The sequence below is a fragment of the Cryptomeria japonica genome, chromosome 2, assembly GCF_030272615.1.
Source record: "Cryptomeria japonica chromosome 2, Sugi_1.0, whole genome shotgun sequence".
Taxonomy (NCBI): domain Eukaryota; kingdom Viridiplantae; phylum Streptophyta; class Pinopsida; order Cupressales; family Cupressaceae; genus Cryptomeria; species Cryptomeria japonica.
In genome coordinates, this window is record NC_081406.1 from 10,472,368 (window position 1) to 10,499,962 (window position 27,595).

A 27,595-nucleotide genomic window follows, 5' to 3' on the forward strand; every position below is an offset into this window, starting at 1 on the left:
ACAATGTTGCATGGATTTGTAGCTTTTTGGTTAATGAAAATCATTTATCATGGTTATCCATAATTGCAGTACAAATGATTAAATGAATAATTGCAAAAAGATTATTGTTACTTAAGCTTTGAACCTAAATTTGTGTTTGTAATCCAAGACACAAGCTTATGGAGATCAACACAAATTCAATAGTTATAGTCGAAATAAGACTATATAAAGGAAACATGGAAAGAACCAAAATTAGACAATGTAAGACACCATTGTACCAATACCCATTCTAAAACAATTGCATATCCCATAAACTTCTAATCATCTAATGCATGCACATAAGTGATTTCGCTGCTAGGATGTGGCCTGCAATGATCGGGCGAGTTGGAGAGCAAAAAGAAGGCATTCCCAGCATAAACCCGACCACCTCAACACGTACCAGCTGACGGTTCGATGCCGCGATGAGTGGTTTAAAAGATGGGGCATTGTGCAACTTTTCATTGAACTCATCTGACGCTTTTTGTCGCAACTGAGAAAGCATCGCCATGAGCAACTGGATCCGAGTCTACCGGAACCGAGAGAGGATTTTTAGAGTGCCATAAAATGACCCCATAGGATCATACGGCTCATTCTTATGATTAACAGGTGCCAAGAAACACGATGCTGAATATTTACAACTTTGAGCAACTTGAGCACTTAGGCGATTTCGCTGCTAGGGTGTGGCCCACAATGATCGAGCAAGTTGGAGAGAGAAAATAAGGCATTCCTAGTGTAAACCCAACCACCCTGACATGTACAAGATGATAGTTCGGTGCCATGACAAGTGGATTCAAAGATGGGGCATTGTGCAACTTTTCATTGAACTCATATGATGCTTTTTGTTGCAACCGAGAAAGCGTCGCCACGAGCAACGGGATTTGAGTCTATCAAAACTGAGAGAGGCTTTTTTAGAGTGCCATGACATGACCTCGTAGGATCAGATAGGTTATTCTTATGATTAACAAGCGCCAAGAAACACAATGCCGAATATTGACAACTTTGAGCAACTTGAGCACTTAGGCGATTTCGCTGCTAGGGTGTGGCCCGCAATGATTGGGCAAGTTGGAGAAAGAAAAGAAGGCATTCCTAGCATAAACCTACCCACCCCAATGCATACAACCAGATGGTTCAGTGTCGTGATGAGCGGATTGAAGGATGGGGCATTGTGCAACTTTTCATTGAACTCATTTGACACTTTTTGTCGCAACCGAGAAAATGTCGCCACGAGCAACTGGATCCGAGTATATTGAAACTGAGAGAGGATTTTTTGAGTGCCATAACACAACCCCATAGGATTAGACTGCTTTTTCTTATGATTAACGGGCACTGAGAAACGCGATGCCAAATATTGACAACTTTGAACAACTTGAGCACTTAGGCGATTTTGCTACTAGGGTGTGGCCCGCAATGATTGAGCAAGTTGGAGAGAAAAATGAAGGCATTCCTAGCGTAAACCTGACCACCCTGATGCGTATGAGCTGATGGTTTGGTGCCACGATGAGCGAATTGAAAGATGGGGCATTGTGCAACTTTTCATTGAACTCATCTGACGCTTTTTGTCGCAACCAAGAAAGCGTCACCACGAGCAACTGGATCCGAGTCTACCTAAACTAAAAGAGGCTTTTTTAGAGTGCCATAACATGACTCCATAGGATCAGACAACTCATTCTTATGATTAACCTGTGCCAAGAAACGCAATGCCAAATATTGACAACTTTGAGCAACTTGAGCACTTAGACAATTTCGTTGCTAGGGTGTGGCCCGCAATGATCAGGCGAGTTGGAGAGAAAAAAGAAGGAATTCCTAGCATAAAACTGACCATCCCAACATGTACAAGCTGATGGTTCTGTGCCGTGATGAGCGGATTGAAAGATAGGGATTGTCCAACTTTTCATTGAACTCATCTGATGCTTTTTGTTGCAACTGAGAAAGCGTCGCCACGAGCAACTGGATTTGAGTCTACCAAAACTGAGAGAGGCATTTTTAGAGTACCATAACATGACCCCGTAGGATTAGATGGCCCATTCTTATGATTAACAGGTACTGAGAAACATGATGCTGAATATTGACAGCTTTGAGCAACTTGAGCACTTAGGCAATTTCGCTGCTAGGGTGTGGCCAACAACGATCGGGCGAGTTGAAAAGAAAAATGAAGGAATTCCTAGCATAAACCTAGCCACCCTGATGCGTATGAGCTGACGGTTTGGTGCTGCGACAAGCGGATTGAAAGATGGGGCATTGTGCAACTTTTCATTGAACTCATCTAATACTTTTTGTCGCAACCGAGAAAGTGTCGCCACGAGAAACTAGATCCGAGTCTACCGAAACCGAGAGAGAATTTTTTAGAGTGCCATAACATGACCCTATAGGATCAGATGGCTCATTCTTATGATTAACGGGCATCGAGAAACGCGATGCCAAATATTGACAACTTTGAGCAGCTTGAGGACTTAGCCGATTTCATTGCTAGGGTGTGGCCCGCAATGATTGGGCGAGTTGGAGAGCAAAAAGAAGGAATTCCTAGAGTAAACCCGACCACCTTGATGCATACCAGGTGATGGTTCTGTGCTGCGATGAGCGGATTGAAAGATGGGGCATTGTGCAACTTTTCATTGAACTCATCTGACGCTTTTTGTCGCAATCGAGAAAGCGTCGCCACGAGCAACTAGATCCGAGTCTACCGAAACCGAGAGAGGATTTTTTAGAGTTCCATAACACGACCTTGTAGGATCAAACTGCTCATGGCGAGGAGTGTATTAAGAAGGGCTTGCTCCTCAAACTTCTATCTTACATAGAAGAATGTATTAAGCATATCTTCATGATAGTGTGGCTCCCTCTGAACCTAATATCAACCTTCTGACTTCCTTGTCTAAGGTTGCTTCTGATGAAATGTTAGACTTTCTCTGAATCTGATTTCAACCATCTGACCTCCTTGTCTAAGGTTGCTTCTGATGGAATGTTAGACTCCCTCTGAATCTGATATCAACCATCTGACCTCCTCTTTGAAGAACCAGATCGCAAGAACAAACTGTATGGGTTCTTCTTCTTTGATAAATACTCATCGCCATCCCTATGACTACAAGCATTGAGTTCTTTCTCCCTTGAATGAAATCTCTTATGCTTCTTGGTCTGTCCTTTCTTTATCTTGAAAGATCACCTACAAAACATAACTTATAGAACTTTGGCATGTACTTAGCAAATTCACCGCCAGTAGCATGAGCAAGGGCCCCTATGGTCAACATTGCTTCCTCATGGAATGTTACACTTCTATAGGTAAATACTTGTTTATAGAATGGAAATGCAGAATCTCAGAATCTCCACTAAAGTCCCCTCCATATTCTTCCTGAATTGTTCATCACAAATAGTACTTCAAAACTCTATAGCCTAAAGAGAAACAAGCTCTTCATCACTTTTAAATGCTTTTGTTGTGATTCTAAAGATGTCCTGCATGTAAGGGGCAAGTTTCTCATAGTACGTTGAAGAAATGGAAACAAGATATTCAAATGTAGCTTGTCGTGTGTGAACACCTACTGACAATGTTGATTCACAAATAATACACATAATGTAATTGCATGAATTAATAATTACATATGAAATTCATGACCACTAATCAAACATGGATTACTTATCTCTTTGTTTATTAGTCTTCCTCGCAATCCAACAATTGTTCATTCCCGATTCTGTGCACTTGAAGATTTAGATCTCATTTGATGTTTACTCTTTGATACACGTACTTTAAGTTGTTGTGTTCATCTGACATAACCAGGATCTGTGAGATGTTGAGCCCATATGCTACACACAAGACACTCAGCAGTATCAATGTGGCATAGATCTTCCTCAATAATCTTCCCAATCATTCATTCAAATGAAGACCCTTCTCTGCAAATCTGTACATGCTATGGAAGGAGAGCATTGAATTAGTTTTGTCTATAGTAAGACCATCACTTCTTGTGTCTCTCTCTGACTGGCAAATATATGAGTATTATTTCCAATGTTGTGGCACTAGTGCCAAACAACATTAAGGATAAGCCTTAATGCCCAGTTCAATAGATGCAACTACCAGTTCATTTGCTCTAGTTTCATAAAGAAATTTGTGACTGCATCTTGTCTACATGTAATTGCATCATCTAGAATGTCTACTTCAACTCTCTTCTCAAAAGAAAATGAAACATTTTTGCTTGACCCTGCCGAGAAAACAAGATGAAGAGAAGTTTCTCCATCTTCATATTTGTTTGGAGTATTTATCAACTGTTTTCCTCCAACAAAAATCCTAGAACTTTAATAATAGCATTATCTTCAATACGCCTTAATACATCTAGAGTTGTCAATGCATTATCTATTAAATAGAATGATCTAACCCAAGCTCTGCAATCTAATAAACTCATTATTGCCAATATAGCATGTCCTGCCTTCTTTTCCAACTGACTAGGAGCATGACCACCAACTACAATGATTAGAATCTTGTTTAGAAGATCATAATTTCTGATCTGGTTGTTGCTCTTCCACCTTGCATTGCTTTGCAATATCTGCTTGGAACATGGAAGATCATCTCTCCCACATTTTGACGCTACATACTCTATTATCTTTGTAGCACAATTGTATCTGTAACTGTGTTCACGGGGTGTGTGTACTATGTCAGCGCCTCTACAAAAATAGCTTGTGATAATATCCATCAATTTATGTTTCATTACTCTATGAATGTGATAGACCTCTTCATGCGGCGTGTTCGAAACCATCCTCGTACAGAAAGGAACTTGACAAGATAATCTTGTCTCATGGTAGGAATGCCCGACAATTGATCATACAGTCGTTGTCTAATGATAACAAGGCACTGCAAACAAGCATTCATCTAGAGTGCACTGGTTACTCCTATGATCTTATGGACAATTAGAGACACATATCCATCATCAAACTTTGACTTGCAACCTTCCTTATTGCCTTGTTCGATTCACATAGAATTGCTCCCTGGTGATTCCACAAAGAACTTTGCTTTTTAATGTGCAAACTGCAGTTGACTCCCTGAGAGTAAAGTCGATCTCACTTAATATACAGATTGCATTAGAATAGGCAATCCAGATATCCAAATCACCACGCTCAAAGAAGTTCCGACCTAGACTAGGAGTTGTCTGATTGCTTCAAAAAATCTGATAGGATCTTTAAATCTGATGACGCTACCCATTAGAAGAATTTTAATGTTTGAATATATGCTTGTTTGAATTTTCCACAGAATTGAATAGCCTCAGGTTCGATTTAACCTGGATTTGATACCATTTAAATGATGTTCAATTCTCAATTCAATATGCAAGATATATTCTAGTTATATTTTACCGATCTATGTATTGTCTACTTATATGATAAATCTGATTATGTTCTATATATATATATATAAATGAGAGGGGAGGATCAAGCAATGCCTTGACCGGTCATGTCTTATGGACATGACCGATCAAGACACTACTTGATCACACCCTTTGGTATATAATATCAACCGGTGTTAAACATATTTGTCAGCCTGATATTAATCGGTGATCACATAACACATAACATATTTGCCAACCCGATATTAATTGGTGATCACATAACATATGACATATTTGCCAACCTGATATTAATTGGTGATCACATAACATATGACATATTTTCCAACCTAATATTAATTGGGACTTACGTAACATATTAACATGTTTAACCGATATGCCAATCAGTATTAATGATGGTGTTTGGTATAGCAAAGTAACCAAAGTGAATCGGTGTCTATGTTAACTGACACCGATCACTTAACTAATGGGTATATTCATTAATCATTGATCAGTGTATTACTATGCCACCTGTTAGTTATATAATAATCACTTGTTGAGAACAAATCCGATATAGATTGGGATAGATGATTAATTAGATAACTATCATTGATTACCAATATGCCATGGTTATAGATGAGGAATAATCATCAAATAGAATAGCTTTAAGTTTTTCTTAATGGTTTAATTGATAGGATAAATGATTGAATGAGAGACTTCATTTATCCCTCATTCAATCATTTATCTTACCGAAGCTATCATGCATTAACGCATATGAAGTATGGAAAAAAATTGAAGAGATTTATAGCAGCGATGAACATTTTAAGATTTCAAAAGAGGAAAGCCTAAGAGAAAAGTTTGATGACATGAGAATGTCTGAAGGTGATAATATTTAGCAGTATGGTCAAATGATAAAAGAGATAGTTGCTGAAATAAAGAGTGCAGGAGGGAAAGTGGAAGATGGCATAGTGATTAGTAAGGTACTGGGAACCCTTTTACCAGTCTATCCTATCTAAGTTGTAGCTATTTAGGAGCTGAAGTCCATTGAAAAAACTAAGGTAAATCTTGACTCTATCATTGGCAAACTTACTTCTTTTGAATTAAATGATTATGATGGTAGTGTACAGAAATTAGAATCTGCATTCAGAGCTTTTGTCTCTAACCCATCTGTGAGAAAAAGTAGAGATACTTGTCATGGTTATGAATCTAGATCCAGCAGAGATGCTGATGATGAAGACAACTTAGTGGAGCTTGAAGCATTGTTGGCAAAATGACTACCTAGAGGCACTAGTAAATATAGAGGTAAACTACCTTTAAAATGTTTTGCATGCAACAAGATTGGTCATATAGTAGCTAATTGTCCTAATGGTGAAAATAAATACAAGAGAGACAAATTCAAGAAGTATAAGGGTAAAGGCAAGAGAGATTGTCTTATTTCTATTGATAGTGGTATCACTGATGAAGAATTTGATGATGATGCTAGTGAAGATATTGTGTTTGTAGCTATTAAGGAAGAGATATCAGATGAGAAGGCACTGGTGTCCAGGATGGATAACTCTGATGATTGGATCATTGATAGTGGTTGTTCACATCATATAATCGGGAATCAGAGCAAATTTATTTCCTTGAAGGAATTTGATGGCGGTGTTGTCAGATTTGGCAATGACTCACCCTTATGATTAGAGGTAAGGGAGTTATTTCTCTTAATTGGAAGAGCAGTCCTGATGATATCTATTGGGTTGAAGGTCTAAAGCACAATCTTCTAAGTGTGGCACAACTTAATGACAAAGGATACCCACTGGAGTTTAGAAATGGTATGTGCAAAATCTTTGACAAAAAAGGTGAATTGATTGCAACCGGGAAACAAACTAGAGGTAATCTATTTCATCATAATTCTAAAGTTAGCAACTATTTGATTGCAAAGATAGATGATAGCTGGCTTTAGCATAGGAGATTTTGTCATATAAACTTTGATAAAATTGTCGAAGTCAACAAGTCCAAGACAGTAAGAGGTTTGCCTCAGCTAGACAAACCGATTAATGCTCTTTGCAAAGAATGTTAGTTAGGAAAGATGACTTCTTCAACTTTCAAGAGAAAGTCCTTCTCCACAGAGCACTTGTTAGATTTGGTTCATACAGATCTGTGGATCAATAAGAACAAGAAGCATTCAAGGTGACAGATATTTTATGATCTTCACTGATGATTGTTCAAGGATGATGTGGGTCACATTCTTGAAGGATAAGAATCAAGCTTTTGGTAAATTCAAGGCATTCAGGGCCTTAGCTAAGAAAGAGAGTGGCAAAAAGATAAAATGTTTGAGAATAGATCAAGGTGGTGAATTTACTTCTGAGGAATTCACTACGTACTGTGATGAGAATGGTATCAAATGGAAGCTTTCTACACCAAGGACACCATAGCAGAATGGTATCGTAGAGAGGAACAACCGGTCAGTGGTTGAAGCTGCTAGGACAATGTTGATACAAGGAGGTGTAGCGAAAACATTTTGGAAAGAAACTTTAAGTAAAAACTATCTACACAATGAACCGAGTTATGATGAAAAGAGGTAAGGACAAGACCCCTTCTGAATATTGGTATGGAAGATCACTTGATGTTAGCTATTTTAAGATATTTGGAAGCAAATGATTTATTAAAAGAGGTAATTACATTATCAAGTTTGAAGCTAAGAGTGATAAAAGCATATTTCTTGGCTATTCCACCAAGAGTAAGGCCTATAAATGCTTCAACAATTGGACACAGAGAATTGTTGAGAGCACTGATGTTTGATTAGATGAATGTCTTGAAGTCTCAGAAGGAACCAGTTCAGAGAAAAAGGATGAAGATCATTGCATTTTTCTTTTGGAACCTGTAACTATTAAATCAGAAACTAGTAAAGCAAATTCTGATGTACCTGTTCAACCGGAACAAATAAATTTAGAAGAAGATGATAATGAAGAAGTTGAACCTGAAGAGAATGATCATGTTATTCCTAGGTATGTAAGACTGAATCACTGTCCTGAGTAGATTATTGGGGATAAGGATGTTGGAGTACTAACTAGAAGAAGAATAAGAGAGAACTCTTGCATGATCTCCACCATTGAACCTAAAAGTGCTAAGGAGGAATTTGGTGATGATTATTGGGTTAAAGCTATGGAGGAGGAATTGGATCAAATTGAGAAGAACAACACTTGGACCCTGGTACCCCGAATGGTAAACAAGAATGTTATAGGTACTAAATGGGTATTCAGAAACAAGTTAAATGGAGATGGTGTTGTAGTTCGCAACAAGGCAAGATTAGTCTACAAGGGTTATGCTCAAGAAGAAGGAGAAGATTATGGAGAAACTTTTGCACCAGTAGCGAGACTGGAAGGTGTCAAAACTTTACTTGCATTTGCAGCCTATAAGAAGTTCAAGGTATACCAGATGGATGTTGAGTCTGTATTTTTGAATGGGATATTGGAAGAAGAGGTATACATAGAGCAGCCAGATGGTTATAATTTGACATATGAGAAGGACATGGTATGCAGATTGCATAAAGCTTTATATGGATTAAAGAAGGAACCCAGAGAATGGTATGAACGACTTCATACACATATGATGAAGATAGGCTTTGCAAGAACTAGTGATGATAGTAGTATTTATCTCAAGTCTGAAGGAGATGAAATACTGGTCAGTGAAGTATTGGTTGATGAGATTATTTTTGGAGGTAATGATGTCATGAGCAATAGTTTTGCAGATGAAATGAAAAATGAGTTACAAATGTCTTTAGTAGGGGAAATAAAAAATTTCATAGGCTTGTAGATACATCAAATGAAGAATGGTATTTTCATTACACAATCTAAGTATGTGAAAGAGGTTTTGAAGACTTTTGGCATGAGTGACTGTAAACCAGTTGGAACACCAATGGTTATAGGTTGTAAGTTGTCCAAGAAAGATGAATCTAAGTCTATTGATGAAAAGGAGTATAAGTCAATGATTGACAAATTACACTATGTTGTTCACAGCAAACCAAATATAGCCCATGCAGTTGGTATAGTTGCAAGATTCCAGAAGAATCCAAAGGAGACACACCTAATAGCAACCAAGAGAATTTTTAGGTATCTAAAAGGTACTATTGACTATGGATTATGGTATCCTTATGTAGGAAACTTTGATTTGAATGCATACACGATGCTGATTGGGCAGGAAATGTTGATGACCGAAAAAGTACTATCGGTGGAGCATTATTTTTAGGAGGAACGCTTGTTTCATGGAGTAGTAAAAAGCAAAGTTGTACTTCACAATCTACTGCTGAAGCTGAGTATGTTGCAGCTTATATAAATTGTACATGGGCTATTTGGATGAGACACATTTTGGAAGGTTTTAAGATGAAGATCTCAGAACCTATAAAGATTTTATGTGATAATAAAAGTGCCATAAATATTTCTAAGAATCCTATTTTGCACGTACAAACCAAGCACATTGAATTGAAGTATCACTTTTTGAGGGAAAAAGTTCAAAGTAAAGATGTTATCTTAGAGCATATTTCTACCAAGGAACATCTTGTAGATATCTTTACCAAACCTCTGCCTAAGAGCACTTTTGAGTATCTTAGAAGTCAGTTGGGGGTTGTCCCTCTTCATGAATTTAGTTGAGCGTGATGTCGATTGCATCAGTTCCTGCATTACTTGCAAAATATTAGAAGGATTGATGAAGAAGTGGATGTATTCCAAAGGGGGAGCATCAAGTTGCAACATGTTGTTGATGCACAGTGAAAATTTGCAATTACATGTTTTACTTTCAATTTGGCATTGCTGTCAAAGGGGAGAAGAATTATGTGATTGAGGAGAAGAATTATGTGATTGGCAAAGGGAAACCAGTGACAGGTTGAAGACAAATAGAGCATGGTGAATATTTGGTAATGTAAACTAGGATTCCTATTCACAATTCACAACAGCAATCAGAGGCGTTGATATTTGTATTGCCATCAATGCCAAAGGGGGAGATTGTTGGAATTTGCATGAAGATTGCATTAATGATATGCTATGTTGTCATTGATGTCAAATGAACTGGTAATGGCATTTATGATATTGTTGTGATTGATATTGTCATAACCGGTAGGAAGAGTTTTGAGGAAGATGTTGTAAGCCAGTATGTAAGTTTGTGAGTTGAACCGGTAACCAGTGTATAAGGTTAAACCCTTTCTATGTTATGTAACCGGTAAACCCTACTAGTTGTTTTTGTTAAACCCTAACCGATTAAGTTTGCTGAAATGGTTATGTTGGTTTATTATCTGATGATGAGCGGTAATGATGGAGACACGTGTGATCATTATAAGAAGATAAGTTCAAATTGTTTTAGTTTGTTTGTTTGATTGTCTAGGGAATGGGAAAAGTGGATTGCATCTAATGCAAAGTATGTGATGAGTTACAAGTTTGATGAAGCGGTGATCATGGAGTAGTTGGAATTTTATTGAAGAATGTGTATAGATTGCTATGTAAATCCAACGGTCTGACTTGAACCAATTTTTTTGTAATCTCTATGAGAGAATTAGGGTTTTTTTGTGTCACCGACCTAATTGATTTGTATTTAAGGTCAACGAATTTGTTTTGTTTAGTGTTGGCTGAAATCAGTTGAGTGTGTGGTTGCCTAACCAGAGCATGGATCTACAGTTTGAGTAAAGGAAGATTGAAGCTTAAAAGGATATGATCAAGCAAATCTAGTGCCATTCAGACAGATCAAGAAAACCCTATTGTCATCTAACAATTATAGCATAAATGAAATCCCCTAACCAGGTAAGCTCTAACAAGCTTGGTTACTTCTTAAATCCTCTAACAAGGTGATCCATTAGCTTGGATTCTCAAATCCTCTACCGAGGTTACTCCTACCAGGGTATTTGATTTATCAAGGCATTTTGTAAATCCCTTAACTGGGTGATTCCTAATAGGATCAGTTCTTAACATGACTTATTGTAAAAGCTTTAATAGGCTTGGCTCCTAATAGGGCGAACTTCAAAAGAGTTTAGATAGCTATCTTGTGAGTCTCATCTCACTGTGGTTTTTACCTATTTGTTTTTTCCACGTATAAACATTTGTGTCATGTGGTGAATGTTTTTGTGGTTATGATCTTATTTGTTGATTTGATTAACTTCTGATAAGGCATGATAACTAGAAGCATTGAGAGATGGAGTGTGTTGATATATGATTAAGCATTTGGATGTTTACAAGATTGAATTTGTTTACTGCTAAGTTGTTATAACAGTTAATCGGTTGATGTTGAGTATTGATCTTGACTGTAATATTCTATTGATAAGTTTACTTTTTGAGTTTGAGATTAGGAATTTTGTATCAGTTTTTCAGTTTACTAATTCACCCCCCTCTCAGTAATCTACTAGATACTTATTCTTTGATCATACCATCGTTTATATCAGTGGGAGTAATTGATGTTCTGACCTATTGAGCAACATTCTTTTCTCTTGCTTCAACAATTTTCTCCTTTGTAAATCCTTGTTTCTTTGCAAAGGCTTCAACTTTCTTTCTACCCTTCTTATCAATAACCGGTTTGTTAAGTTCAAAATGCACCTGTAAGGATTTTTCATTGTAGGTGCCAAACCATTCAGTAGTTGTGTCTATTGGTTGGGCTAGCAAATGATTTGCATAGGCAATCAGAAGATGTTTGTCTACTTCATATCCCATGGTCATAACCCATGTAGTTCAGGGCTCAACTGCCTCCATCATGCAAGTATCTATATCAACCATAAAACAAATTATTCTTTCATACCGGTTAACAACTTCTGTTAGTATCCTTTCCCTTGCATGCATTTTCTTTTGAAAGTCCTTAAAATATCCCCTTGCAATCTTGCCAAAATCATTACCAAGCATTCTTATGTTGTTCTTCATTTGTACCAATGTTGGAGTGCCATCTATCCATTGGATATCACCAATACCAACGAATAATTTTGAAAGTATAAAATAAACCAAGAATTAATTGACTAAACTTAAACCTTAACCTCTTGTCCTTCTTGATGGATTCCAGGTTCAACACAAGTTGACTTCTCAATGACTCCGACAAGTCATAATCAACATCCTATTTTATCAATCAGTGGGCGGTGTGAATAGAAGCAACATGGATGTTGTTCATCTTGCTATAGAAATAGATCCAGTAGCCGATCACCATAGAAGCATACTTTACTGCCGAATCATTGATATTATTTACCATCATTGCTCTGCCATCCCATTTAAAACCTTCTAAATTTTATACATCATTCTTAGGAACGGATTTGAGTATAGGAACCTCACCGATGGCATAAAATCTGGTGGCTGCATGAATAGATTCTTTAGAAATTTTATGTGGTCTGTCAAGCCCCATAAACTGGTCGTGAATTACGCTAAGAACATATCTTACAAGTTCATCATCAAAATCATCAATGGTGTTTAGGGCATGGTGAAACCCTTTCTTGGTAACCCCTTTGAATTGTTCCTTCAAAATACCATTCTTATCACACAATGCTCTAAACTTAATAAAAATAACAGCCATACCAAGATCCTCTAGTTTGCAATGATAGAAATATCTAATATCTTCAAAAAGGAACACCATAAGGAACTCCGGATACAACTCTAGTGGGTTCAATTTCCCCAGACTTAAACAGATGCCTTTTGAATTTAGGTCGAGGTCTATCGGTAACATCTACCAAATGTGGTGTGTCCATCTTCAGGGATTCAAATTTCAGAAATAGAAAATGGGATATGTCTGATAAATACTTTTCAATGTTTCCACACTAGGGTTCGAAACACCGTCAAAGCTTTCTCACCGATTGCCAATTGCAAATCACATCAAATCTACTACCATTCTATTCAGATGTTGCATATAAAAGCTCTAATCTACTCTATTCGCTCTCCATGTGCTCACAAGTATGAAATGTGACAAATAACATTCAAAAAGTTCCTTTTATTTATCCATTATCTACTGCATTGAATGCTTTTACCAATAAAACCCTAAAACTTTACTTAACACATTTATACATACTAGCGGTTGCCAAAGATACATCATTTCTACCAGTTATGATCCAAAAACTCTTCATAACATCAAAATGTATCAAAATATATAGATTAGACTTACCACACTTCATCCAGGGGTTCTTCTAAAGATCTGACAATAATCTCTCCCCAAGTTGTATAAACAACTCAGTTTACCCGGTGAAGGGTTCTCCACACTAGGTGAAGAATTTGACTCCTCAGATGGTTTATCATCGCTCTTCTTCTTCCAGATTCTATTCATCTCAGCTTTGGTTTCCTCAACATCAACTTTCTTCTCCCCTTTCAAGTCAATAGATTGATTTACTGGTTGATTCTTCTTTACTTTACAAAACTTAGCAATGTGTCCCGGTTGATGACAATGATAACAAGCCATACCAAATGCTCTCCAAGGTCCTACATTGCCTCTACTTGTCCTTCTTATGGAGTTCATAGCCACATGTCCATAGTTATGACAGATTGTGCAAATCACATTCATCCTCTTTTCCATCTCATAGGGGCTAGACCGGTTAGCATAGGGTCTCTACAAAGTAGGGTTTCTCCGGTCATTAAAATTCCTTCTCCAATCACCACCAGGTCTTTGATTTATATGAGGTGCTAGATTATTAGCTCCATATCTGCATTCAATAGATCTATTCATATACATATTGCATGTGTAACAATATCCATTAAAGTTTCTAGGTACATAACCTTTATATGTATTAGGTCTATAACCATTATCAACATTAGATCTGCTTCTACAAACATTAGCAGTATATCCTGGTTTATGACAATTGAAATAAACAGGCTTATAGGATTTCTTACCGGTGGGTTTCTAAATTTGAGGTACAAATTTACCTTCTTCCATGTTGTCCTTAGTACCAGAAGACTCACCTTTCTCAAATGTTGTATAACCTAATCCAGTTGTGTCATCTTTCATCCTTTGTGATTGAATCTGTTCATCAAGCATGGTTCAACTTTTGTTGAACTTAGCAAGTTTTTTATTAGCATCAGCAAGCTCTTTAGTAAGAGCTTTATTCTTCTTCATAAGATTCTCTCTAAGAGACATTGCCATATCAAGTTCTATCTTTATTTCTTCTTTTTCTTCTTTTTCCTCATGCTAATGAGCATACAGGGTACCAACTTCCTGATTCAAGTTGAAGATCTCATGTTCTTTCTCTTTGATCTTATCTTATGCTATCCTCCTTGCTTCAAGTTCTTGACTCATTCTGATGGTTAGGGCTTCTAGCTCTCTCCTCAAGTAAGCTTTCTCATCATTCAGTTTCTCCACTTCATCAATCAATACATCTATGTTTGCTTCATCAGAAGAGTTACTTTCAAAAATCTCCAACAATTGTTTAGTTAGCTCTTTTCTCTTAGCAAGTGAAGCTTTATACTTTCCTCTCAATGTTTCTAGGGCTTCCTCAGTTTTTGCAATTCTATTAGACATCTCTCTATAGCTCATTCCTTCCCCCATGTCTACCTTAGGGATCCTTCCCAAGCAGTTAAGCCTCAAGGAAGTTAGGCTCTGATACCAATTGATAAACTTATAAGGCATTGAGAGGGGGGGGGGGGGTGAATCAATGCAAGCAAAAATAATATGAATCTGATTACCAACTTAAACAACTTAAAACTTAACAAGCATAAGAGGAATATCACCACATAAGAAAATGCCCACTAAAACAAATTCCACATAACACAAGATATTTATACATGGAAACCCAAAAGGGAAAAACCACGGTGAGAGTTAATACCCACAAGATTCACTATCTGCAGAATAGAAATCTTGACTAGTTAAGGTCTTACAAATACACCCTGTCAGGAGAAGACCTGGTTAGGAGTCACTTGGTTAAGGGATTTAATATGATCAACCCTTTTAGGAGATTTGAACTATTAGGATCAACTTTGCAAGAGGATTTAGATCTTAGATGTTGAGCTACCCTATTAGGGGATTTACAATGTAAGGCCTATTAGGACCTACCCGGTTAGGGAATTTTACTACTACAAATTGTTAGGAAAACAACAATCAAATGATCTTCATGTAACACCTATGTGTCTGATAAGATCTGCTTCAGATCCTCAAAACTTCAACAACATATCAATATAGAGCTTCACTAATCACCGCACAATCAAATTCCCATCCTTCACTAATGATCTCACACTCTTATATACACACACCAACTTGATAGTGATACCTCATCACACTTGTTATAAATATTTCTTAGTTGGCTACAGCCTTGGAACAATTTCCTAGCTTCAATTAATCTAGACATTCTTACATTACATGCCTTACTTATGTCGGCCACCAACATAAGAAACCAAAAATAAAACAAAACTATACCAGTTTATTGATCTAAGTGACTTTATCACTACCGGGTAAGTGTTCTTCAGGTTTGTCTGTTGTGTACATCAAAAGTCACTTGTCCTATTGAATCTGCCAATGCAGTCATGAACATAGCTCCAATACCTATCTCCATCATTGCTTTAAAATTGCATCATCCAACTCTTCATGAATCGCCTGTACCGATTGTCGGAATGCAACTTTGTCTCTATTTATTGGTTGAAGTCCTAATTACGGGTTCTCTGTTAAACTATCTTTTGTACCGGTTATACCATACCGGTTGGCTTTCAAGACTTAGATGACTACAAAAACATTGTTGTCATCAATGACAACATAAAAATTCATCATCAAACATGAATCTCAATCTCTTCATCAAATTCACCAATCAATCCTTTACCGATTGCATATCACCAATAGTCTTTACTGGTTCAGTTAAATGCCAACATGATGACAATTATTTGACATCCTCAAACAAAAGATAGAATAGGCATGTATTCTAATCTTTCCTGATTGGAATGTCCCATTTTATGTCTATGTGGATGCATCTGGCATAACCATTAGCATAGTTGTAGCCCAACCTAGGGGAAATAAGGATCATTCAGATGCCTTTGGCAAGCTAAAACTCTCCAAAGCATAAAAAAATTATACTACTACTGAAAGAGAATCTTTAGGTATGGTTTCTACATTACACAAATTCTAGCATTGTTTTATCTCAACTCCATTCACCTTCTACACTGACCATGAACCTTTAAAGTTCCTACTAAATAAACCAGTGATACAAGGACGACTATGCAAATGGCTCTTGTTATTTTGAGAATTTAACTTCAATATTATGGTCAAACCTAGAAGGAACAATTGAGGCCTAGACTACTTGTCTTGGATTGATATAAGAGAAGATCTCAAGGACATTGATGATTAAGATCTACTAGGAACACATCTATTCTATATCACAATGGTTTTGTAGGAGCTTCACAATGTCACTGAGCTACTTTCAACATGGACTTACACCTTGGATATGAATACCCATGACAAATAAATCCTATTGCAAAGTCTTTGCCATTCACTTTGATTGAAGGAGTCCTGTATAAAAGCGAATGAGATGACATACTACAAAGAGTGGTTTATGAACATGAAATAGAATAGATCCTAATGGATGCACATGAAGGTATAGCAAGTGGACACTTTAATGGGGATGTTATTGCTCAAAAAGTCTAATTGTTCGGACTATGGTGGCCAACCATAAACAATGATTGTAAGCAATAAATAAACAAATTTGACATCTGCCAAAGAACTAGATGCCCTACCACTTGGGATGAAATGCCACTCCAAATGGTCCTTACACACAATAAATCCGAGGAATGGGCAATTGACTTCATTGGCCATATTGACCTACTAGCCAAGTTTCCTAAAGCATGCTTCATCATTAACGAAGTTGCCTACTTGAGAAAATGGGTAGAAGCTGAAGTGACCAAAGACTGCACCACATACATAGCTACCAAGTGTTGGAATTTGCATGAAGATTGTATTAATGATATGTTATGTTGTCATTGATGTCAATTAACTGGTAATGATATTGTTGATATTATTGTAATATTGTTTTGTAACCGGTAGGAAGAGCTAGCGAAGGAAACTATAACCGGTAGGAATAATTTGTGAAGTGAACCGGTATTGCTATATATTGGAGAGTTCAATCGATAACCAGTAAACCCTACATGTTGTTTTTGATAAACCCTAACCGATTAAGTTTGGTGAAGTGGTTATATTGGTTTACAATCTGATGATGAACGACGGTGATTATGACATGTATGATTATTGTATGAAGACAATTTCAAGTGATTTTGGCTAGTTGATGTAATGGTTTTTGTCTAGGGAATGAACAAGTATATTGCATATAATGCAAAGCGCGTGATGAGTTGCTAAGTTCAATGAAGTGGTGATCAAGGATCAATTGAGGTTTTCTTGATTGATGTGCAGAGATTGCTATGTAATCCAATGGTCAGACTTGAACCAACTTGTTTGTAATCTCTATGAGAATTAGGTTTTTGTTGTGTTACGGACCTAATTGATTTGTTTATAAGGTCGATGAAGTTGTTTAGTTTCATTGTTGGCAAAGATCAGTTGAGTGTGTGGTTGCCGAACTAGATGATGTATCTGCAGTTTGAGTAAAGGCAGATAGGAGCATGAAAAAGATCTGATCAAGCAAGTGTAGTGCTATTTAGATAGATCAACAAACTCCTATTGTTTTCTAACAATTACAGTAGAATTGAAGTCCCCTAATTGGGTAAGCTCTAACAAGCTTGGTGCTATTCAAATCCTCTAACAAGGTGATCCATTAGTTTGGATTTTCAAATCCTCTACTGAGGTTACTCCTTAAAGGGTATTTCTTCTTCAATCCCTTAACCGAGTGGTCTCTAACAGGATTTGTTCTTAACAGGACTTTTGTAAAGCTTTAACAGGCTAGGCTCCTAACAGGGCGAACTTCAAAAGAGTTTAGATAGTTATCTCGTGAGGCTCATCTCACCGTGGTTTTTCCCATTTGGGTTTCCACATCAAAAATGTTTGTGTCAAGTGGTGAATTTTTTTGTGGTTATGTTCTCATGGTTGATTTACTTAACTACTTTGATATGTCATGATAACTGAAAGCATTGAGAAATGAAGTTTGTTGACATATGAAAAAAATATTTGGATGTTTATGAGTTTGAAATTGTTTACTGTTAATTTGTTGTAACATTCAATTGGTTTATCTTATGAGTTTTTATCTTGACAGTGGTATTACATTGATAGTTTACTTTGAGAGATTGATTTTAAGATTGGTGAAGTTATTATCAGTTTTTCTATCTACTGAATAACCCCCCCCCGCTCTTAGTAGTTGACCGGATACTTATTCTTTCATCATACCATCACCAAGTTCCCCTCCAATAACATCATCAATCGGTTAGGATTTTCTATAAGCATCACCAGTGACCATGGGAAGCATTTTGTTAACAAAACTATCAAAGAACTACAAAATAATTTTGTGATCACACATAACCAGAGCACTCCATATCATACACAAGAAAACAAAGCTATTGAAGCATTGAACAAAATCCTAGGAACAACCTTATCTAAGATGTGTAATGCAAACAAAATTGATTGGAGCATTAAGATACTTGCAGTAGTTTGGGCCTACCAAATGACATACAAATGGGCCAACCAAATGACATACAAATGGGCCACTTTAGACACACCTTTTGAGCTAGTATATGGCCTTGAAGCCACCCTACTCATTAACATTACTATTAATAACCTTAGAATGACACTTAAACTTTCACTTATGGAAGATGACTCTGTAAAAGAACGACTTGAGAAACTACATAAATTAGAGGAGGACAAACAACTTGCTGAAGGACACCTCATAATAGAATGTTGAAGACAAAAAGAGTGCCATGACCAAAACTTATGAGCAAATCAGTTCAAGGTTGAGGATACAATACTCTTATATGACAACAAATTTAAAAAGTAAGGCAAACTCAAAGTTCGTGGCTCAACCCCTACAAGGTCAATGACATTTTGAAATCTAGAGAAATTTTACTAGAGAGCCTAGATAGAACGATTCTACAATGATATGTAAATGGAGCATGACTTAAACACTTTCATCATGATACCAAACAATGTTGACTTGAGGACAAGTCAAGGTTTAACTAAAGAATGATGTTCACTAGAAAACATGATACACACAACAATTCAAAGATATAGGGTGTAATCTGAAAGTTCAGAGTTCCTAAATGCATAAGTTGAAAGTTAGGATGTTAGATAGGGATTCGACATAAGGGTTGCACATCTATCCAGAGATATAGGTATAGGACATAGATCTCTTCATTAAAATAGATAGATAGAGAGATAGGATACAAGATAAGAGGATAAAAGACACAATTGAGATGTAAGGAATGTATATGATATATTGATATATGAATATAAATACATCTGATTGTGGTTTTCATAGGTGTATGTGATTTGTTTTGAATTATATACCAAAGTAGGATCCAAATTAATCTATTTGTTACTCCAATAGGATTGAGTCTGGGGTTACTAGACTACAACTACAAAAATTCTTTTGGAACATAACACTAGCCCATCTCCTTCAAATTTGTTGCTAACATACACCCTAGATTATTTTTATTGTTTCCAACTTTAGAAAGGATTTCACAAGAATGTGGATATTTATTGAGTGTTGAGTTGTCAAAATGAGATGAGTCAATCTTAGATTCAATTGGTCCATGTGGGGTGAAATCTAAAAAGCTCCAATCATCATCGAGCCATGTGCTAAAGAAGAAGAAGATGGGATAGATTTAGAAGTAGCTTGGACAAATGAAACACAAGGTTGAGCTTTGAGGCTTCAAATGTAAATTGTGAGATGTTGTATTCTCCAACAAAAGAGGATGTAAGTCTACTGAATCCTAATGATCACCTAAAAAAGCATTATCAATAGGATATTCAGTATCTACTTTGGTTATAGAAGGAATCATAGAGTTAAGAGAATGTTAATATTCTTCTTTTGTTTAGAGACTAGTATAGCCCATTGGATAAAAATACTAACAAATTTTGAAACAAGGATTCTTGCTTACAAATATTTTACTAACAACAAAATTACCAAGAAAAATAATTGTTGTATATTGGAAAAATTAATATTGTAACACTCTTTTTATTGCAACAAAGTCCATCATTGAGAGTTCTCTCATACCGAATCTAGTTGTCTTTTATACAATTATATTATTTAAAACAAAAAACATTGTCTACATTATAAATAAAAATAAAATGAAGCAAACTTCTTAGAAATAAATTTATCCCTAACTGCTTGTATGAAACAAACTCATTAAAATAAAACTAGATATAAAATAATATTCAATATTATCATCACTAACCTAGAATATATATTGATCAACTAAAACCAACTACTACTCCATATGTACATAAGAGAGAATTGCAGGATATATTCAACTATGATTTTATTTAGTAATACTTAAATGCATAGTTTTGTTTCCAGAAAAAGAGATGGAACATAAGGGTCCATTTCACTTCCCATAGGAGTCACACAAAACACTAAATTGTGATCACTGGTCACTCACACACAAAACCACAAATGTTATAGGCTTTTCAGCACTGTCATATGCTAATGCTGTTAGGAATTCCCTTAAAGGTGAGACCACCAGCCTTGGTTACATCTGAAGTGTTTGGAAACAACAGTGTGTAGGGAAGCTTTGCGGCACCACATCGGTTCTTCAGGTTTGGGTCTTCATTTCTAGCAGTAATCTTTGTCTCGATACCCAACAGGTTCTGGTGAAATTTTTGAAAGGCTTCGTAAACCCTATTGTCATCATCCCATTCTTTGGTTGAACCCTGGCCTAAGTAAACCTCGTCGGTGGAATGCCTTGACAAAATTTCCAGCACAGCCATGGTAGTAGTGGCTGTGGTAGGACCTGTAAGAGTCTTGAGAAAAAATGCTTCTGGGTCCTTGAGGAGTTTGGAATACTGATCCGATCCTTTGAGTGGAACAAGCTTACGGGTGGTACTGGGGAGATTGGGCATGAATCCAGCGTAGTCATACTGGCCGAAGTTCACCGCAGCGTGGTGAGCAGAGGTAACCCAGATGATGGTGGTAATTGCTTCCTTCAGATCTTTCAGGCTCTTCATTTTGTACCATCCTGCCTTCTCACGCTTCTTGTCTCCATGCCCAACCTCTCTGATCTCTTTCCACCATGCTCTCACTTCTTCATCACTCTCTACACTATCATCACCGCTGTAATAAAGTGATAAGTATTCCGACACCCAGGATTTCAAGGCATCCCATATTTCAAGCCCGTCAACAGCATATGGATAATCTTTAATCACAAGTTCCAGCCCACCTGCTCCATTTTCTGTAGCCATACCCCTGCAGTTACACACCCAAAGAAAGGCATCAATATCTTAAATTACAATGTCAATTGACTAAAACATTCACATTCATGCGTTACCTCTTTTTCAGATCAGCTGGTAGACCTTGCTCATTGAATTTCCAATCGATGTATGCTTTGGAAGAGATTTCCATTCCAAACTTGCCTGGACTGAAACATTTCTCGACAATGCCTTCCGCATTTATCAACCTTTCACGAGCTGCACGGTTGATGTCCATGGTATTGCGGAAGTGAGGGACAAGTAACTTGTGAAGTGGGTGCAGTTTGCTCAGATTTCTCTGAATAGAAATAATAAACGGCTCTATCACGGCATGTGTTCGAAGCCTGAAATTTTTTAGCATCAGCGAACCCCACATTATCTTGCATGCAAGATATAATTACAATGCAAGTCTATGTATAATTACTTACCAATGATTGACTATCTGGTGATAACCAGAATCGTTGGATCGCACATGAGCTTTGGCCAACTCCCACAACCATCCCTTGTCTTCTTGAGCATAGTTGGGAGTGAAGACGCGGTTGTCACCATGTCCCACAGCTGTGGGAGGCAAACACAGCTCGATGGCAATAGGCCTTAGGGTTCCATCACCCCCAAGAAAGAAGATGGTGCGGCTGGCATGGACTTTGCTTGTCTCAAGGTTGTTAATGCGTTCCACGTAGGGCATGTACGCATCATAGTAGTCCATTATAAACAGTCTTTTATTTTCAATGGCCTGACACACCCCAACATATCCTCGATGAGCCACATGGATGTGGTATTACAAGAAATGTACCTTTTCCACTGACATTTTATCCATGTAAGGAAGCAAATGTTCCTCAGTGATTGAACTCTTCTGTGGACCGTATATTTGTGGGTTCTGATTGCCATATGGCGGGAAGCGCTGTCATGGCCAAAACATCCCTCAGAGTCAATAATATTATGAGTCGATCATGAATGTACAAGCATGTTCTTAATTAATATTGCCTAATGTTGATTGCTAGATGGGAATTATCTCATCGTGGGGACAAGATGAGTTGCACAACCTTGGGGAAAAGTAAATTAATGCTCAAGGCTTGTAATCTCAGAGATAAATTCAAGGGAGAAGTAATTCATTCAATAGTTTATTTGATCAATTAGAGCTTGACTAAAAAAATAGAACTTATCTCTTTAAAAGAAGCATGGTCAAGTTTAGTTAGGCATTTGAGAATTTTCAGAAGCATTGCCTCTAGACACATTTTAAAGAGAAAGTAAATAAAATATATATTAAAAACAGAAAATTGTATCTTTGTTGAATATTATGACCTTATTCAAGCTTATCAATTGTATCTTTATTGAATATTATGATCTTATTCAAGCTTATCAATTGGATGATCTCAAGGGAAACAAACTTCACATCTTTTGAGATGTCATTTTTGAGAATGAGTGTCATCTTTCAAATGTTCACCATTTTTTGTCAAAATAGAAAGCAGTAATATTTCATTAGAATAAAAAAGGAAGTAGAAGTCACTATTAAATATGTTGAATAAAGACATGGTATTGATAGGCCAAATTCAAGTCTATTTATCTAATTTATGGTCTAATACCTCTCTAAGGAGATCACAAATATCGAGTAGAAAACCAATCAAATTGTAAAATCATAATGTCAATCATGCATGGATGAAAAACATTCAAAGTGCTTATGAACCAAGAACTTTTGAGAAAGCAATAAAATAATAAAAATGACAATGTGTTATGGATTAGAAGATGGATTCCATCCATTAAAATCGTATATTATTTTTGGTTCCTTTTTCTATTGACAAAGAAGTCATTAATTGTGAATAGGTGTTCAAAACAAATGTTAAATCTTATGACTCAATCGACAAACACAAAACAAGAATAATAGATAAAAGCTACAAACATAATAAAAGTGTGTTTAAGATATCTAAGAATTTAATGTTTCATCTTTAAATAAAGAATATTGAGATACATTAACTTTTTATTTTATATGATTATACAAATTTATAAGATAAAATTGAAAATGTAATCTATATTCATCATAGCCTCGAAACATCTATTATGTGGAGACACGTATGTTACATAAGAACACATCTATCTACATATTCTTAAAATGTTAAATTTTTTTATATCCCTCAATTAATGTGAAAATATATATATTAAAAGCTTTCCAATCCCCACAAGGGTATTGGCCAGTCCTGTTCTTTGCAGTAGTCGACTTATTTATTTAGTTGGAACATAATTCTAGTTTATAGAATCGGTCGTGACATACTTACCTCCAAACGTTTAATAACCATAGGATTGATCCCTGCAAGTGTTTGACGAGCAAACTCTTCGTCTGTCCTCCATGCATTATCATCCCCTGAATCGCAAATCATATTCATAACACCATCAGGAAGAATCTAACTTCAATTGTATTTCTGTAACCCAACATGTAATCCAGTGTTACGGCTTAATATTAAGTATGCATTTAAAATTTAACCTTACTTACTGTTTATTATATTGGGTTTTGGAAATTTTAGGACCGCTTGGTCGTTTGTATCCAAAATCCCTTTTATCATCTGAAACGGAACGACTGCTTTGGCCAAACTAATTTTAATATCAGCTGGCATGTTAAGTCCCTTACTGTAGAGACTTTTAACCTCCTTCAAATTACCGAAGTGTTTCTTCACTACATTTAGATTTGTGACAAGATCAGAAATGAACTTTTTAGAGAAAGCTTTGAAGAAATGGGCTCGAAAGTCAGAAAGACTGGCTTGAGGGAACTTCTCATCTGCCGGGATATAGAAGCCTGGCGATATAAGTGCTGACAATTTCCACTCCTGCTTTCGACTCTCATAAGCTTGATCTGCAAGAAAAGGAAATTTAAAAGTCTGTTCAAGTGTAAAGCAATTTAAACCTTTAAAGACAATTGAAGGAAGCCAAGAGAGATGAGTATGACTACAATCATTATAAATAGAGGTAAAAGATTTTGAATCCCCAATGATAAGAATGGAGAGCTATGTGTAAACAGTATTTGAAAAGATTTGGTTATGTGTAAATCATAAAATAGGGTGACTCACTTATTCTTAGGCGATTACGGCCAGTTCTGCATCTCCGCGGATATGGGAAGTCGGCGGATCCTCCGAGAATTGTCCTCTCAAGATTCTTCCCGTTCTTAAGGTCACCCAGATCATTGTAAACATCATAATCATAAATACGATCCCACGGCTCCCTCTTCCCAGTACCATTTCCTCTCATTTTTACCAGCTCTTCACCCCTCCAACCCACAAGCCCTACTGGTGTTTTCGAAGGAAGATAGCTCTGCAGACATTACACATTTCCACATTATTGTTATTATAATGATAATGCTTCCTTCTAAATCTGTCTTTAAATATTTCAGGATTTTCTACTCAAACATAGATTATAAAACGAGTGAAGTAGATAATATACAGCATACATTATTTGCAAAGAAGATCCGTCCTCTACTCAAACTAGAACAAAATTTAGCCATCCATGTAGGATAAACCCAAGAGTCCCATAGTCAGTGGGCCATTCAAAAGTGATTTTGTGGGTTGTATCCGGCAGCCTTATGAGGGCTAGCTTTACCCTTGCCAGTTTCTGCAATATAAATAAAACATAATTTGTTACTACATATCTTTTTGCAATGTATACGTGTCTGTATGAAAGAAAAGTAAGGCATACGTTACCATTGTCTGTTTGATCACAACTGACCAGTTGAAAAAACACCTTTCTCTGCAGGAGCTCGGCTGCCCTGTCTCCAAAACTAGCACTGTAATCTTTCATGTCCATAAGCGATGCTTTTCTCAAAACTACAGTGCCTTCAATCTTCATAGTTTCAGTCTTACTCTGATTGCTATTATTGAAGAACCTTCTCATTGTTGGTTTTATTGTGCTTCTTCAACTTCTAAATGCCGACCCAATAATTCTCTTGTGCACAGCGGGTGCTTCAGTTGCTGCAAATGGCCACGAGGGTTGAATAAATACGAGTCCGCAGCAGTCGCAACACAGAAACTTACCAATCCTGTCAATCAACTAATCTTTCGTGGAAATTCGCAGTACGGAAGGGAACATCTGAAAATCTTTCAGATTTAGGAGTTATCCCCAGTGATAGAACACTGGCCCCACGCTTATCTAATATCCAACATGTTCGCAATAAATTGGCCCAGGTTGCAATTAGACGGTCAGAAACTATAAATTGTGATTCGTTTATTAAACACCACGAATTTCACACTAAACCTCGTGAAATGGTATTTTGTTTACTTTTTCAAAAATTTTAGTCCAATCTTTTTGGATCACATCTTTAAAGAATTGAATGATGTTGTGGACTGTTTAGTCCAATCTTTTTGGATCACATCTTTAATAGATATTTAGTTATATTATCTTGTAAATGGGTTATGATATTGCTATCAAAATTCAATTCTGTATTTTTTGAGTAAGATTCAATGATCAAAGTTAAACCCACTTATCTTGTAACACCATTTAATTTGACTCAATGGGTTATTAAATTTGACTCAAAAACTACATAGTTGAATCCTAATAGCAATATCATAATTTGATTTTTTGTGGAAAATATATCCTACTTATCAAATTGTAGATGGGTTGTTATCTATAATTCTTCCAAATGAAGCAAGGAGGAATGTGGATGAATTTAAAATCATACAAGAGATCAATAATGTTATCAAGAGAGTCACAATTAAGAAGTGAAGAAACAAATTTAAATTTAGAGTGTTTCATGTCACTAGGACAGATTTTATAGTGTTCGTGCTCAACCATTTAAAAATATCCTCCTATGATTCATTCAAATGGAGGGATATTATTTCACATACATTCCCCATTCCCCACAGTCACTCTTTCTCTATATTATTAGGAGTGTAGACAAAGAAAAACACTATTGAATGACCATGTGTAACTAGTAGGCTATATAAACTATACTTAAATGTGTTTGTAGTAGGGTGAAAGCATAAACAGGGGTCACCTTTTTTTGGAAAGTGATTTTTTTTTGAATAAGTAATTAGTACAAACCTCATGTGACACAAATATGGTGGTCATTTGCCATGAGTGATTTTGGCCCAACCTAGTTTATTTGAATCGGGTTGGTTTGATCTCTTTCATAAAAACACTAATGTCTCCTTGTGTGTGTGTCAAGGGGTTAAGACAAAGTGGGTTAGCCCAATTAGTTTCAATTAAGCTCACTTTAGCCTAATATGTTCATCGACAACTTAGGTAACAAGGTTTTGACCCTCCATTTCTTTAATTTTAAATTGACGGTGAAACTAACTTTTTTTGCATCACTTCTAATAGTTTTTACAAGTACATTTTGTTAGATTAGAAAATAAAAAAATAGCATTTTGTAGATCTAATTGCCCAAATTCTATTTTTTTAATTTTGTAAAACATTATTTAATTTACTATTAATTTTTAAAATTTGACAATAAGTGGCCCATTACCTTGAAAGTTAAGGTTGATTTCATTTACAAAAAAGTAAAACTTATTTTAATTTTGTTTTGGAAAAAATCATTGCATTGAAGGAGAGAGTCTTACTCTAGCTAAGTTTTTTTTTATGATAATAAAACTTCAAAATGTTTGATGTCCAATAAAAGTGCTTTATTTTTTAGATATGCACCTTTCAACATTTATTATAAAATTGATGATTTTTTTTCACAATAAGGAAATAAATGGAATAAAATAAAAATAAAATTTCTATAAATTTCTTGATGCCTCATAAAATTTTATGACCCTTTTTCCAAAAAAATAAATACTTCACAATTTTTCAAATAATTATACTAAACTAATTTTTAATCTACAAAGGTAGAACTTCTAAATGACACTAAAATATATAAATTTCATTAGATTGCATAATTTGAAAGTTTGAAACATATATATCAATTTTAAAAGCTAAAATTCATTGCCCTATTCATTGCCCTTTTTAATATTTATAAAATTGTGACATAATTTTGCAATTTTACCCTCCAAAATCAATCAAAAAACTCACAAGCCAGGGATTAATCCCCAAGACAATACCTACATTACCCTTTGAGTGGTCAA

General features: G+C 36.1%; 1 protein-coding gene across 1 annotated transcript; it reads right to left on the reverse strand.

Annotated features, from left to right (window-relative positions):
* Window positions 1-20,665: 20,665 nt before the first annotated feature.
* LOC131053551 (linoleate 9S-lipoxygenase A-like) lies at window positions 20,666-25,485 on the reverse strand. The gene is made up of 9 exons (XM_057988173.2): window positions 25,238-25,485; window positions 24,988-25,148; window positions 24,611-24,851; window positions 24,040-24,396; window positions 23,825-23,910; window positions 22,348-22,455; window positions 21,983-22,287; window positions 21,635-21,898; window positions 20,666-21,552 (listed from the first exon to the last, which is right to left on the reverse strand). The coding sequence occupies exons 2-9, from the start codon at window positions 25,039-25,041 to the stop codon at window positions 20,787-20,789; spliced, it is 2,181 nt and encodes a 726-aa protein (XP_057844156.2). The 5' UTR covers window positions 25,042-25,148; window positions 25,238-25,485; the 3' UTR covers window positions 20,666-20,786.
* Window positions 25,486-27,595: the final 2,110 nt, after the last annotated feature.